The sequence below is a fragment of the Crocuta crocuta genome, unplaced genomic scaffold, assembly GCF_008692635.1.
Source record: "Crocuta crocuta isolate KB4526 unplaced genomic scaffold, BGI_CrCroc_1.0 scaffold32, whole genome shotgun sequence".
NCBI lineage: Eukaryota > Metazoa > Chordata > Mammalia > Carnivora > Hyaenidae > Crocuta > Crocuta crocuta.
This window is the reverse complement of record NW_027529424.1, coordinates 7,750,500-7,764,238: the sequence shown is the minus strand read 5'-3', so window position 1 is coordinate 7,764,238 and position 13,739 is coordinate 7,750,500. Positions and strand designations below refer to the sequence as shown.

Sequence of the window (13,739 nt, the reverse complement as noted above, 5' to 3'; positions counted from 1 at the left end):
CTAAATGGGCTTATTTTGTCTGCCCGAACACTGGGCTGAATCCTACTTTGGTTACTCACCAAGAAGCCTAACTCCCGAGGCCGACTTCCACCCACTAAGCACCAGACCATCCCTGTGACCCCGTGAATTTTCCACTGACTATCAAAAAAAAAAAAAAAAAAGTTTGCCGGGAAAAATTCCAGAGCAAGAACTCTAGGAAATAAAGTCCTCTTCTTATTAGAGAAGGGAAAAACCTCTTAATCGATAAGTTAGTATCGGCTGCCCCACAGGTACTGAGTAGCATCCCATAGCAGAACACTGTTGAGGTTGCGCGTGCTGTGGCTCAGAGAGCCGACGCCACAAAACGGCCCACGGACACAATGGGTGTTATGAGCAGGGCCCTGGTCGCGGCATGTGCTCTAAGATAATGAAGACTACAGGGGACGAGGCTTAGGAGCAGACCAAAAGAGTGCGACTCTGACCTACTTTCTTAATGAGAACCCACATGTCTTTTCCTCCTCTTGGTTTTCTCTCCTTCGCGCCCACTTGCTTGGGGGGAAGAATGCAGCGCCATGATTGCTCTGAGTCAGAGGAACCCAGGGTTCCTGATATCATCTTCCTATATCAAGACAAGCGTCAGAGCTCGCATGCAAGATGACTTTCCGTGGCCTCTAGTACGTCCTCGGGAAGGTTCACGGACCACCCCTTCTCCTGCCACTCTTCCCCCACCCTCAGGTCACCAGCATCCCCAGGGCGTGCTCTTCCGATCTAGATCCCGGGATTTTTGAACAAGATACGTGTTCTCTCAGAAGCCACATGACACTGAGGAAAGTGGGCTCTAGGGTCTGACAGACTCCAAATGGCTGACTTAGTAGCTCTGAGCCTCGGTTCCACATGGTTGGACTGGAGTAACTCCATGTCATAGCATCATGAGAATGAATGAGGTGAGATCATGCCGGTCAGAGAGGCTAAAATGAACAAACAAGGAGACTCTAGATGCTGGTGAGGATGTGGAGACACGGGCACCCTCCTACACTGTTGGTGGGAATGTAAACTGGTGCAGCCCCTCTGGAAAACAGTGTGGAGGCTCCTCAAAAAGTTAACAACAGAACTCCCCTAGGACCCAGCAATAGCACTGCTAGGGACTTACCCAAGGGATCCAGGAGTGCTGATGCATAGGAGCGCATGTACCCCAATGTTCATAGCGGCACTCTCCACAATAGCCAAAACAGGGAAAGAGCGTAACTGTCCATCAACTGATGAATGAATCAAGATGTGATTTATCTATACGATGGAATACTACATGGCAATGAGAAAGAATGAAATCTGGCCATGGGTAGCAACGTGGATGGAACTCGAGGGCGTTATGCCGAGCGAAATAAATCGGGCAGAGAAGGACAGATACCATATGTTTGCACTTATAAATGGAGTAGGAGAAACTTAATGGAGGACCGTGGGGGAGAAAAAGGGGAAGAAATAGTGGGGGAGAGAGAGAGGGAGAGAAACCATGAGAGACTCTTGAATACCAAGAACAAACTGAGGGCTGATGGGGGTATGAGAGAGGGGAAGGGGGGTGATGGGCATGGAGGAGGGCACTTGTTGGGGTGAGCACTGAGTGTTATATGGAAACCAACGTGACAATAAACTATATATTGAAAAAAAGTTAAACAGGGGGAAAAAAAAGAATTAGGTGAGATCACATGTACAAGGTACCGAGCAAGGTGCCTGGCACACAGTAGGCACTCAATACATATTGACCTCCATACATATTGGCCTCTGCCGCTTTCTGAAGTAGCTTCTTATACTCTTTGTCTAGGATGAAAGGCAACTCACGAGGGAAAAAAAATACTCTTTTTAACATACAGTCCACATTTTGGCCGTGATGGGCTTCTCCCCACAACTGAGAGCTTAGTAAAAACAAAATAATCGTTATTTGGAGCAGAAAAGAGAAATCATAATAAACATTCATAACAGGGAGTTCAAGAATGTTTACAGACAGAATGATCCTTGTAAAGCATAATGGAGCTGGTAGTTTCCCAAGAGCCCCCCCAAAATTATACACAGGATTTGCATAGACGTATATACATGGAGGTATTTTTTCTGGCCAGGGTGCCTGTAGCTTGCTTTGACCAGACTCTCCAAGGAGTCTACGAAAGGTTAAGAATCTTACCCACAAGCGCCATTACGCAGCCCTCCCGTGGGTTCCATCTTGTAATGACAAAGTACTTCCTACCTTTTAGAGAGCGAAACCGATGTTCTCAGTTTTGTCCTGGAGCATGGATGTTCCTCACAAATAAACATTCTCCTCCCAGACAACCACATGGGGAAAAATGGAAGCCAACTGCTATGTAAAATGCCTAAAGGTGAAACGATTTAGGAGCAAAGAACCGCGGTGAAGGACAACAGCTGAAAGCGATGCCCCTTTGGGTCAACAGACAGAGGGGTTTCCTGCCTCTTTCCGGTGGCCCTCAGGCTTGCTACTGCCAGAGAAATAGGCCAACACCCGGTGCTTGACAAAACGATTTCCACACAAACACTACCTGCTCATTTCCCTCGGGAAAGGGGCTAAACTGTCTACATTTGTTGATGTAACTTCCTCACCTGGACCCCAATGGGGAGATTTCTTAAATAGAGGGCAGTCCTAAATACTGTGACTAATTGGACAACCACCCTTTGATGGTAGCAATATGGACAAAACTCAAGCAAACTGCGGAGCATTCTTAGAGAAAGTGAGGACAATGTAAGGCACAATGTGGTGACCAGAGTTCATAGTGCGGCACTGCGTAGCTGAGGAGAGTCCATCTGAGGGGAGTTCTCATCACAAAACAAAGAAATTCTGTAAGTGCATGGTGATGGATGTCAACTAGAGTTATTGTGGTGATCACTTTGCAACATGTACAAATATAGAGCCATCATGCTATACATCTGAAACTAATGTTGTGTGTGAATTATTACACCTCAATTAAAAAATATATATTGGTGTGGTCTCGGGGAAAGTGGTAAAGTTGAGGTGATAAAGATGAGGGGGAATTTGGTTCAGTGCCTTCCTACGTCCCCTATTATCATTTTATTACAGGAACGGAGCTTTGTCCCCTATATTGATATACTGATAACCTATACAAGAATAGGTATTTTATACCCTTTTGGAAAACAGTGTCATATAGACATGACTGCAACATGCGGCATAATACAAATGTATAGTTGAAAGAGTTCAAATGTAACTCTCTCACTTTACAGGTAAGTGGCACCTGCCTGAATTTCTTAGAAAATCTGCTTTCTTCACCACTTCGTCGATGCTCTTTCTTCCTAAAATAACACATTCCTGAGCCTCAGTTTTCCCTACATGACTGGCTTCCTCAGAGAAACTACGTGTGAAACAAGTTAACTACCTCACACATTCTACATGCAGTTAGCCTGTAAAAGCACGTATTATCCCTTCTTGATATTGTCTGTGACCATGAAAGGCCTCAACTACTAGCTACTCTAAGTATCTTAAACTGAACCAAATGGAAGCCTACCAAACAAGTGCCCGGGCAGCAAAGGAATCTAAGTTCCAGAAATTTCTTTTAAATTCCTCTACATTACCCTCTTGCACAAAAGTAGAACATGGCCCAATCACTGGGAAAGCCTTCATGGCATTTCCCAGATTCAACCTGACAGAAGGGTTTTCTTTTGTTTTCATTCAAAACTGCCAACTCTACCCATTAGGATGACTACTATCAAAAACACAGAAAATAACATGGGCTGGTGAGGATGTGGAAAAATCGGAACGCTTGTGCACCGCAAGTGGGGCTGTAAAATGGCACAGCCTTATGGAAGACAGTATGGAGGTTCCTCAAAGAGTTAAAAGTAGAAATACTATATGATCCAGTAATTCCAGTTGGGGGTGTCTAGCCAACAAAATCGGAAGCAGGATCTCGAAGATCCTGTACACTATGTTTATAGCAGCATTATTCACATTAGCGAAGAGTGGAATCAGCCCACTGTCCTTCAACAAAACGTGGTCTGTATATACAATGGAATATATTTCAGTCATGGAAAGAAAGGAAATTCTGTTATATGCCACAACATGAATGAAGCTGGAGGACATAACACTAAGCAAAACAACCCAGGCACAAAAACACAAATACGGACTGTGATTCCACTTACAGGAGGTATCTAAGACTGGTCAAACTCCCAGAGATGGAAAGGAGAATGGTAGCTGCTGGGGGCTTAGGGCGTGGTGAGGCAGGGGGTGGGCAATGGGGAGATGTTGTTGAATGGACACCGAGTTTCAGCATGGAAGCTAAGAAAGTTCTGGAGATCAGTTGCACAACAATGTAAATAAACTGCTCAAAGGTTCACTTGGCAATGGTGAAGATGGAGAATTTAATGTGGCTTGCTTGTGACCACAGCTGAAAACATTTTTAATTTTTAAAAATTGCCACCTGTAAGTTCGGCAAGGGCAGTGACAATGCTTTAGGCACCTTTAGGTTCTGGGCGTCTAGCACGGTTGCTGGGAATGTGGTGAGAACTCAAGACAGGCTTGTTGAACATTTAACATGCAGATGACTCACCATTATCGGCATGTGGTTGGGCAGACGACATGGGTAGACTTTCAAGAAATTCAGCGTGAGAGTGTTCTGGTGGGTGGGGCAGATGCTCTTGGTAACCCATGTCACCCGCCACGGACACATCTCTGGCTTCGGCCACAGCTACGGTGGACGGTGCCACATGCCCGAACCACATTCCATTAGCCACACCAGAGAACAAGGAAGAAGGGTAAAGGAAGAGAGAGAGCGAGGTCTCCCCGAGAAGAGTAGATTGCTTCCCAATGTCAAGTTAAAGAGAGAAGGCCACCTCCTGGGTCTCTCTGAGCCAGCCTGCTCACAGCTGGCCCGTGTCAGAACAAACAAGAGAACATGGTTCTCATATCAGCATTAAAAGCAAAGCAAAACAAAACAAAACAAAACCAACTACAGAGCCAAATGATTCATACCTGAATCATTTCTGCACTGAACAATGCTGGAAGCCCTCGCATAACAACCAAATTATTATTTCCTGGCAAATGTACACGGGCCAAACAGGGCCGTTCCCTTGCAGCTGCAAACCAGAGACTAGATGCAGGGGAAGAACACGGAGCGGCAGGGAGCTGGCACCAGGGCTGAACCATCAGTCACAACACAGTCCTTTAATAGGACAGAGCTGCCAGATTTAGGAATTAAAAACACGGGGATTCCCAGTTAAACCTGAACATCAGATAAACAAAAGATATTTTTGTGGAAGTCTGGCCCAGAGATGGCACGGGACATACCTGTTTACCTGAAACTCAAATGGAACCGGGCGCGCTGTATTTTATCTGGCAACCCAGGAAAAGGAGAGCATCTGTGTATCTGCAGCCAGTCTTCTGGAACCAAGTTCTTCCCCCTAATCCTCACCCGTGCCCCAAAAATAAGAGCTACACCTCAGTTCTGGCAAAATTAACCAACTTAAACCAGGAAGGTGTTGAGAACCTAGCAGCATTTTCATTGCCAACAGTTATTTATTCCCGAGTTCACTGAACAAATACTTCCTGTGCACGGATTCCATGCCAGGCATCATGCGGGGGCCTAGAATGCCATCATAAGATAGCCTTTGCCCCAAAAGATAGAATCCTGAGCTTAACAGACCAAACAGAGAAAAAGATAAATGGGATTTTTTGACAGACTCAGTCAACCCCTGACTGGGTGTTTACTGATCTATAAGAGACTGTGAGTTTCTGGTTGGAGGTGACTTGATCTTGCAGGACGTATGGCTTGTCCTTAACCTCAAAGCCTGCTACAGGCCAGTCTCTCTGCTCCCCACCACACAAAAGCTAACAAGGCTTGTTTCAAGTGGCTCTCTTCTTTCTAAGCTTCCTCGGTTCCTAGGCTTATTTGAAGGTCAACATTCTATAGGACGCTCCTCACGTGGGAGGACGGGATGGAGAAGGCCGGAACCTGAGTTCCACCGAGCTCGACCATCTGTCTTCTGGGATACGGAAGCTCCATAACCATTAAAGCAGTCACTCTCCATCCCTTCCTCCCCAGACCCTGGCAATCGTCAACCCATTTTCTGCCTCTCTGGATTTATCTATTCTGGATGTTTCAAAAAAGTGGAATCATACCGCACATGACCTTTTGAGCCTGGCCTCTTTCACTTGGCATAATGTTTTCAAGGTTCACCCACATTTGTATTTCATCCCTTCTACGGCTGAACTGTATCCCATTGTATACAACGGTCATAGCCGGATTCTGGATCATAGATGATCCATTCATCTATTGAGGACATTTGGGTTGTTTGCACCTTTTTACTATTGTGAATAGTGTTGCTATTCACATACAAGTATTTGAATACTTGTTTTCAATTCTTTCGTGTATACATCTAGAGAAATGGCCAGATCTTAAGGTAATCCTATGTTTAACTTTCTGATGAACAATCGAACTGCTTTCCACAATGGCTACGCCATTTACATTCCTGCCTGCAATGTACGAGGGTCTCCACATCTCTGCCAAAAGTTGTTATTTTCCATTTATGTTTCTTTATATTATTACAGCCATCCTAACGGGTGTGAGATGCTATTTCATTGTGGTTTTGATTTTCATTTCTCTAATGACTAGTGCTCTTGAATGTCTTTCATGTGCTTGTTGGCCATCTGTCTGTCTGCTGTGGAGAAATGTCTATTCAAAACATTTGCCCATATCTTAATTGGGTTGTTTATCTCCTTTTGGTTGAGTTGTAAGAATTCTTTGTATATTCTGGACACTGTATGCTTAGACACATGATTTGCAAATATTTTCCCCCATTCTGTAGGCTGTCTTTTTAGAACGCACTTTCAGAGCACAAATTGGTTCTTTAGCTTTCTTCTGTGCTCTTGAGTAGGGGGCCCCATCAATGATGAACCAGATACTGGGAGAAAATGAAGACAGTTATGACAGTCTCCTAGCTCCTGAAACAAAAATTTCCTTTTGATGTTGGATTAGGATGACATCACATGAACCCATCAGTTTTGACAAAGATGAGGAGGTGAGATTATGTAGGAACTCCAGCTGGGAGCCTTTGAAACAGAGTTAGCAGCCCACAACTACAGTTTTAGGGAACAGAGAGGTAGGAATTAAGCCAAATAACACTTGAAAACAAGTTTCCACCCCTGGTGACTATAATTTAATCGGAATGGCTGACAGATCTACCAAAGCTCCCAGTTGATCCTAATGTGCACAGATGTTCGGGACCCACTGGGCCAGGAGAGGAGCTGTGTGAGACAGGCGGGATGAAGGTGGTTAGTAAGCCAGGCTTCGAAAGGTAGGAAGAGTGGTGTGGGGAAGATCAGGAGAGGTCTAGGAAGTCACAGTAGGAATCAAGGAAAGGAGGGAAGCTCTTTTGATCCCCCAATGCACTGAATGCTCATGTTTGTCTTTTCCAAGAGAAGATGGGATACCTATTTTAACGAGGTCAAGACTATACTAGAAAGACTGCACCAATCCACTGGCTTGTTGGTACTTTTCCATTGCACGTTCCATCTTTGTTGATGAGCAGAAGAAGCTGCTTATGGAAAGAGGTAATTTTCCATCAACTGTGTGACTAATCCTATGTTGGCCTGTATCCAACAGTAAAAACATGTTCGTGGAAAAGAGGAATGATACACATTTTACTAAGGGTCAAAAGTCAGAGTGTGCTGAGGGTCCCCTGAAAGTAAAAGAACCATCTTACTTATTTTCAAGGTGTTTCTGTAGGTCAAGATCTTGACATGGTTGATGTCCCTAAAGTCTGCTACTAAGTTCAAAGTAAGGGTTCCTAACATGTGTGGAGCATCGGAATCACCTGGGGTGCCTTTGAAAGCACAGCTGTCTGAAGACACACAGCAAGTGGATTAGCAGCTGCCTGGGGCTGGGGTGGAAACAGGGAGCGACTGCAAACAGACACGCAGATCTTTTTGGGGTGAAAGCAGTGTTCTAAAATTGGATTGTGGTGATAGCTGCACAACTCTGCAAATGTACTAAAAATCAACGGATTATACACTTACAATGAGCAAATTTTATGCTCTATAAACTAAACGTCAGTAAGACTGGTTGTTAAAAAAGCCAACAAGGTAAAGGAGAAACTATGGAAGTCCTAGAACTGTACCTGTTCAGTCATAGAAACATACACAGCCTCATTCTTTAGCTTCACAACTAAACGAACACGTTAAAAGCATTCATATAAATTCATAAAGTTATCACACCCCAAAATTGAACCACCTAGGCCTCACTATGGTAAATTCTGATTTACCAGGTGCTTGAGGTAGGGCTCAGTCATATCTGGTTTTTTGGGTTTTTTAAAAAATATTTTTATTTATTTCTAGGGGAGAGAGAGACAGCGTGAGCAGGGGAGGGTCAAAGAGAGAGGGAGATACAGACTCTGAAATAGGCTCCAGGCTCCGAGCTGGCTGTCAGCACAGAGCCGGACGCGGGGCTCGAACCCACAAACCGCAAGATCATGACCTAAGCGAAAGTCGGACGCTTAACCGACTAAGCCACCCAGGCGCCTCACTGGTTGTTGTTTTTTTTTTTTTTTTAACCTCTCCAGGTGATGAAAGGGTAGAGCCAAGTCTGAGGGCCACTGGTATAAAGCAAAAGGGAATAAAACAAGCAAGTTACCTTATTTCTCACTTTGTTTATCTCACTCTGTTTTACTCCCAGCCATCAGGGATCTTATTGTAAACAAAAATTTTCTGCCAAAAAAGTGTCGGAATCATGGAAAGGGCAGCACTTTCGGCGCCACGGGACAACAGGAAGTTCAGGTTTGAACACAGGAAGTGAAATAACCAGCCTTGAACAAGCCACGTAAACAGAATATGTATCTTGGCGTGTGCCTTTGGGACATCGCACATCCCATGATGCTCCAGGAGAAGTTCATAGTTTCAAAGACTCTGTCCCGCTGAGCTCATAAACCATCAGGATATTTTAGGGGAGGAGGAACGGCGGGCGGGGGCGTAAGAGAAGGAGTCTTGTCTTTCACTGTAAACCAATTTATAATCTTTTAGACTTTGAACCATGCGCTTGCGTTCACTCTAATAGAACAGTAGGTATGATGCCTTGGCTTCCGAATTACATCTCACAAGGCTAGTTTCTACACTGAGAAGGAACACTAGCTACAGGCCCAATCCTGATATACCTGATATACGAGACAGTGAAACTGAGGCCAAGATAGGTTATGTAGGCTTTGAGCCTTTCTTTTTATTCTTACGTAACTAAGGAGAGATCTGGAATTCGAGCTCAGACCCTCAGTATTTTGCCATCTTCTATTGACTAAGGACACAGCATAGTTCAGAGGGTAAAGGCAAGAAATTAGGAGTCAGCTCTATGCCTAGGTTCTGTTTCTAATAATAATTAAATAGGAGTCCTTGTTTGTATTACTTAAACTCTGTAAACCTTTTTCACAGATAAAATGGGGATAAAAAATACAACGCAAGAGGGTTGTTGCGAAGGTTGAATGAGATAACATGTGCCAGTGCCCAGTCTCGCATCAAGCACGCAGTCATCCTAATCCAGAAGTGTATCCCTGAGGATGCAAATGGGTCCAGTGGTCAGAGATTCGCTTTGAGAAATTCCAGAAGTCTGATCCAGAAGTCTGATCTCTTCACGGCAGCCTGATCTAACAGAGGAATGTACTGGCCTGGGGCCACATTCACACAATCACAGCTCATGTCCTGGTGCAAGCCCAAGTCTAGTTTGATCTCTACCCTGGATTGCTTTGGGTGACACGCAACAGGGTCCACACAAACACCACAGCATCCTGTGCATCGCGATGCCAAGGCCGCCATCTTGCAGGGACAGTAACAGCTGAGCTCAGGGGGACGGGAATGAGGAGCCAAAAGGGCACCGGTCCACCGCACCTGGCTTGGGGACGTGCTTGTGAAATCTCCACGCCTTGGAAGGCAAAATATCCGCTTTGGTACAAAAAGCTAGGAAAACAACTTTCTTAAAAATAAACAGGTCCCAAGAGATCGATGGTCTGGAAAAATTCCTCTGAGATTCTCACAGGCCCAGAATATAAACAGTAAGCAACTTTCTCGATGAACGATCCTAATTCATACGGTCTCCAAACAATAACACAGGCAACCAAAACTCACATACCGAATAGTCACGGTGGTTTTGGAAATTTGGCAAAGGGCACACATTTCGTTACTACGTTCCCTATAAATTATGATTAGGAAAAAACGGAATTTTAAAACACTCTTTGTTATTAGTTTGGGTGTATATTTCTTTTTCTTTCCTCACTGGCAAGCACTTAATGAGCTATCCATGGTTTTTAAAAGGCATTGCGTTAAGTACTGTAAGGAGACAAAGTAATCCGACACAGGAATGCCTTCCACATCACTTATGAGCTAATAGGGGAGATGAGATTTGCACAGGAAAAAGTAAATATAAGGTGATGATGATAATAATAATAATAGTTAATTATTAAGCCCTTACTAGGGCCCATGCACTTCACATGTACAAACACTTGCCAATGACCCTCTGAAATACCGTCCCCACTCTGCAGATGTGCAAGCGGAGTCTTACAGGACCTGGGTAAGTTTTTTCAGGGTTCTAGTTAAGAGCTGAACTGAAATCTGTTACCAACACAGACGGCGGCTGCTATGACGTAAGAATGGCGTGTCCTATATCGAACCATTTCTGACGGTCAGAAGCCTTGATGGCTATTTTTTTCAATGAGATCTAGATCGAGAGTGTCAGACTCCGGGCTGGGAGTGAACATGTAACAAAAGACCCGGGTCCCCCAAGGAAGCAGGACACACCCCAGTCTTTGAGACAAAACTACTTGTCACGGGGACAGCCAGGACCCGAACTGCAGGCCGGGAGAGGAGAGCACATGTTCCGTATGGTTACCCCTTCTGCACACCAGCTCCGGGTCTTGACTAGTTTCACGTTAGGTTAAATAACAGCGTTCTTCTCTTCCCCTTGTCAGATCACATCTCTACTCTCCTTCCAAGCTCATCCCTAAACATTCTTGCCACAGTGGCCTTCTTGGGACCTCTGGTCCCTCCCTGCAGCTACACGGACCCAGTTCACATTCTGCATATTCACTTACCGGTCAGCACCTCCCGGGCCTCAATGTCGCAACATCAAAAATACGGAAATCTAGAGATTCCCCTCCCAGTGCAGCTTTTTGACACATCTGCTTCATTATCTGATTTGACACGAAGCCTGACTGGTCTATTGACGGCACCGCCCAACACAAGTGAACATTTAGGGTCACCTGGGCGGCTCAGTCGGTTAAGCACCCAACTCTCTGGTTTCGGTGCAGGTCATGATCTCACGGTTTGTGGGACTGAATCCTACATCAGCCTCTGTGCTGACAGCATGGAGCCTGCTTGGGATTCTCTCTCTCTCCTTCTTTCTCTGCCCTTCCCTGACTTATGTGTGCAGAGATAAACATGCGTTCTCTCTCTCTCAAAAACAAACATTTAAAACAAAAAGAGGTATAATGGGACGCCTGGGTGGCTCAGTCAGTAAAGCATATGACTTCGGCTCAGGTCATGATCTCGCAGTTTGTGGGTTCCAGCCCTGCATCGGGCTCTGTGCTGACAGCTCAGAGCCTGGAGCCTGCTTCAGATTCTCTGTCTCCCTCTCTCTCTGCTCCTCCCCTGCCCCCCGTTCTCAAAAGTAAATAAACATTAAAAAAAATTTAATAAAAATAAATTAGTAAAAAGAAAACAAAAAGTGGCTTAAGAAAAACAAGTGAACATTTAATATAAACTATCAGCTGAAATATAGTAATTAAAATTATACTATACTGAATTTATCATTATCATTTCAACAAACAGAGTGCTGTTTTAAAAATCAAATTTTGAAAAAAATCTAAACTAAGAAGTCCAGGTTATGAACCAAAATGCCCAGGCCCTCAATCAAATGTATAGTATATAGTTTTCACTAGTTAATTTTAAAAGAATCTCACGCATTGTTGAAATGTTTATGCTAGCGATAAATGTTTAATGTTTCAAAAATGGATTTTTAAAAACATAACCCTGTAATCCGTCATCCATATAACTTTCTAGTCTTTTCTCAACTTCACATTTAACAAATTTAGCACATTTAACATTATTTTTTTAATGTTTATTTATTTTTGAGAGAGAGACAGAGAGTGAGCTGAAGAGGAACAGAGAGAGAGGGAGACACAGAATCTGAAGCAGGCTCCAGGCTCTGAGCTGTCAGCACAGAGCCCAACGCAGGGCTCGAACCCATGAACTGTGAGATCATGACCTGAGCTGAAGTCAAACACTCAACCGACTGAGCCCCCCAGGCGCCCCTCATTTAACATTGCAGAATGTATACAAAAGTGTCTTTTCCCCCCTAGTCACATGCTGGGTTGTTTTCATAACCATATTTTACTAATCACGTTTGCGTGGTTTAATATTTAGGAAAATAGAATGTTTTGCTGCTACAAATGTTATCAAACAGGGTAATGCGTGTAACATTCCCAATATCTTAGATGCCTCACTAGGGTTAGATGCTCAGAAGTGAGTATTAGTGTATCAAATGATTTACACTTCTTTAAATCTCCTGACAGAACCCCGGTTTAGAAAAAAATGCCATACAAGGGGGCGCCTGGGGGCTCAATCGGTTGAGCGTCCGACTCCTGATTTGGGCTCAGGTCATGATCTCATGATTTGTGAGATTGAGCCCCGCGTCGGGCTCTGCACTGACAGCATGGAGCCGGCTTGGGATTCTTTCTCTCCCTCTGTCTCTGACCCTCCCCTGCTTACACGAGTGCACTCTCTCCCTCTCTTTTTCTCTCAAAATAAATAAATTTTTAAAAACCACACAGGGCATTGCCTTTGCTTCATTGCCATCTTTCAGGTTCCCACAAACTGAGAACCTTTGTTGAAGGGGGGCCTCTGTTTTATAGGCTTCTCTGAAGCCAACTCCTGCCCCAAGTCAGCACCCAGGATCCAGTGATTGCACTCACCTTCCCCCCTGACGCTGCCCTTCTGCCTACTGTGCTGTAACTGCAGCACCTCCAGCGCCGTGATGCCAGACCTCTCCAGAATATTCACTTCCACCGTGAGCCTTCCCACCAGCTGCTGGGGCCGCACGCTAATGACGTGCTCGTACTTCCCCAGCCGCCTCTGCAAGAGCTCTTCGTAACTGAGGATGAAGGCAGCCTTGTCCTTGCCGGGAATCACGACAGAGGCTCTGAACGTTTCCGTCCCCTTCTCCCTGTGAGGAAGAGAGAAAGGAAAACCTGGCTCCCTCGGGTCCCTTCAGGGCACTGGCCACTGTGTCAAGAGAGTCCTTGGGGAGAAAAACTACGTGTTGGTTTTGGGAGGAGAAGCCAATGGCCTGAACTAGAGGAAGGTTACAAAGGTTCAAGGAACACTGAAGAGACAGAATTGAAGACTGCTGAACTTCTCCCCGAGTCACGCCCAGGGGGCAGAGAGGAGAGGGGATTTGGAAATAGGTGGACTGCTGGAAAAGACAGCTTTGGGGTCAAGATGTGAAGTGCATCCTGGGGCGCCTGGGTGGCTTAGTCGGTTAAGCGTCCGACTTTCGCTTAGGTCATGATCTCGCGGTTCGTGGGTTCGAGCCCCGCGTCGGGCTCTGTGCTGACTGACAGCTCAGAGCCTGGAGCCTGTTTCAATCTGTGACTCCCTCTCTCTCTGACCCTCCCCTGCCCACGCTGTCTCTCTCTCCCCTCTCTCTCCTAGAAATAAATAAAAATATTAAAAAAAAAAAAAAAGATGTGAACTGCATCCTTCTCTTTACAGGAATGGCCAAATA

At 45.0% G+C, this 13,739-nt stretch overlaps 1 protein-coding gene across 1 annotated transcript in view; it reads right to left on the bottom strand.

The window, feature by feature from the left end:
* The window catches only part of ITIH5 (inter-alpha-trypsin inhibitor heavy chain 5), a 77,868-nt gene that overhangs the window by 37,320 nt on the left and 26,809 nt on the right, over nucleotides 1-13,739 (bottom strand). Inside the window, exon 5 of the mRNA XM_077758408.1 lies at nucleotides 12,928-13,178. Within this exon, the coding sequence (XP_077614534.1) occupies nucleotides 12,928-13,178 (251 nt within the window). The remainder of the gene's footprint in view (nucleotides 1-12,927; nucleotides 13,179-13,739) is intronic.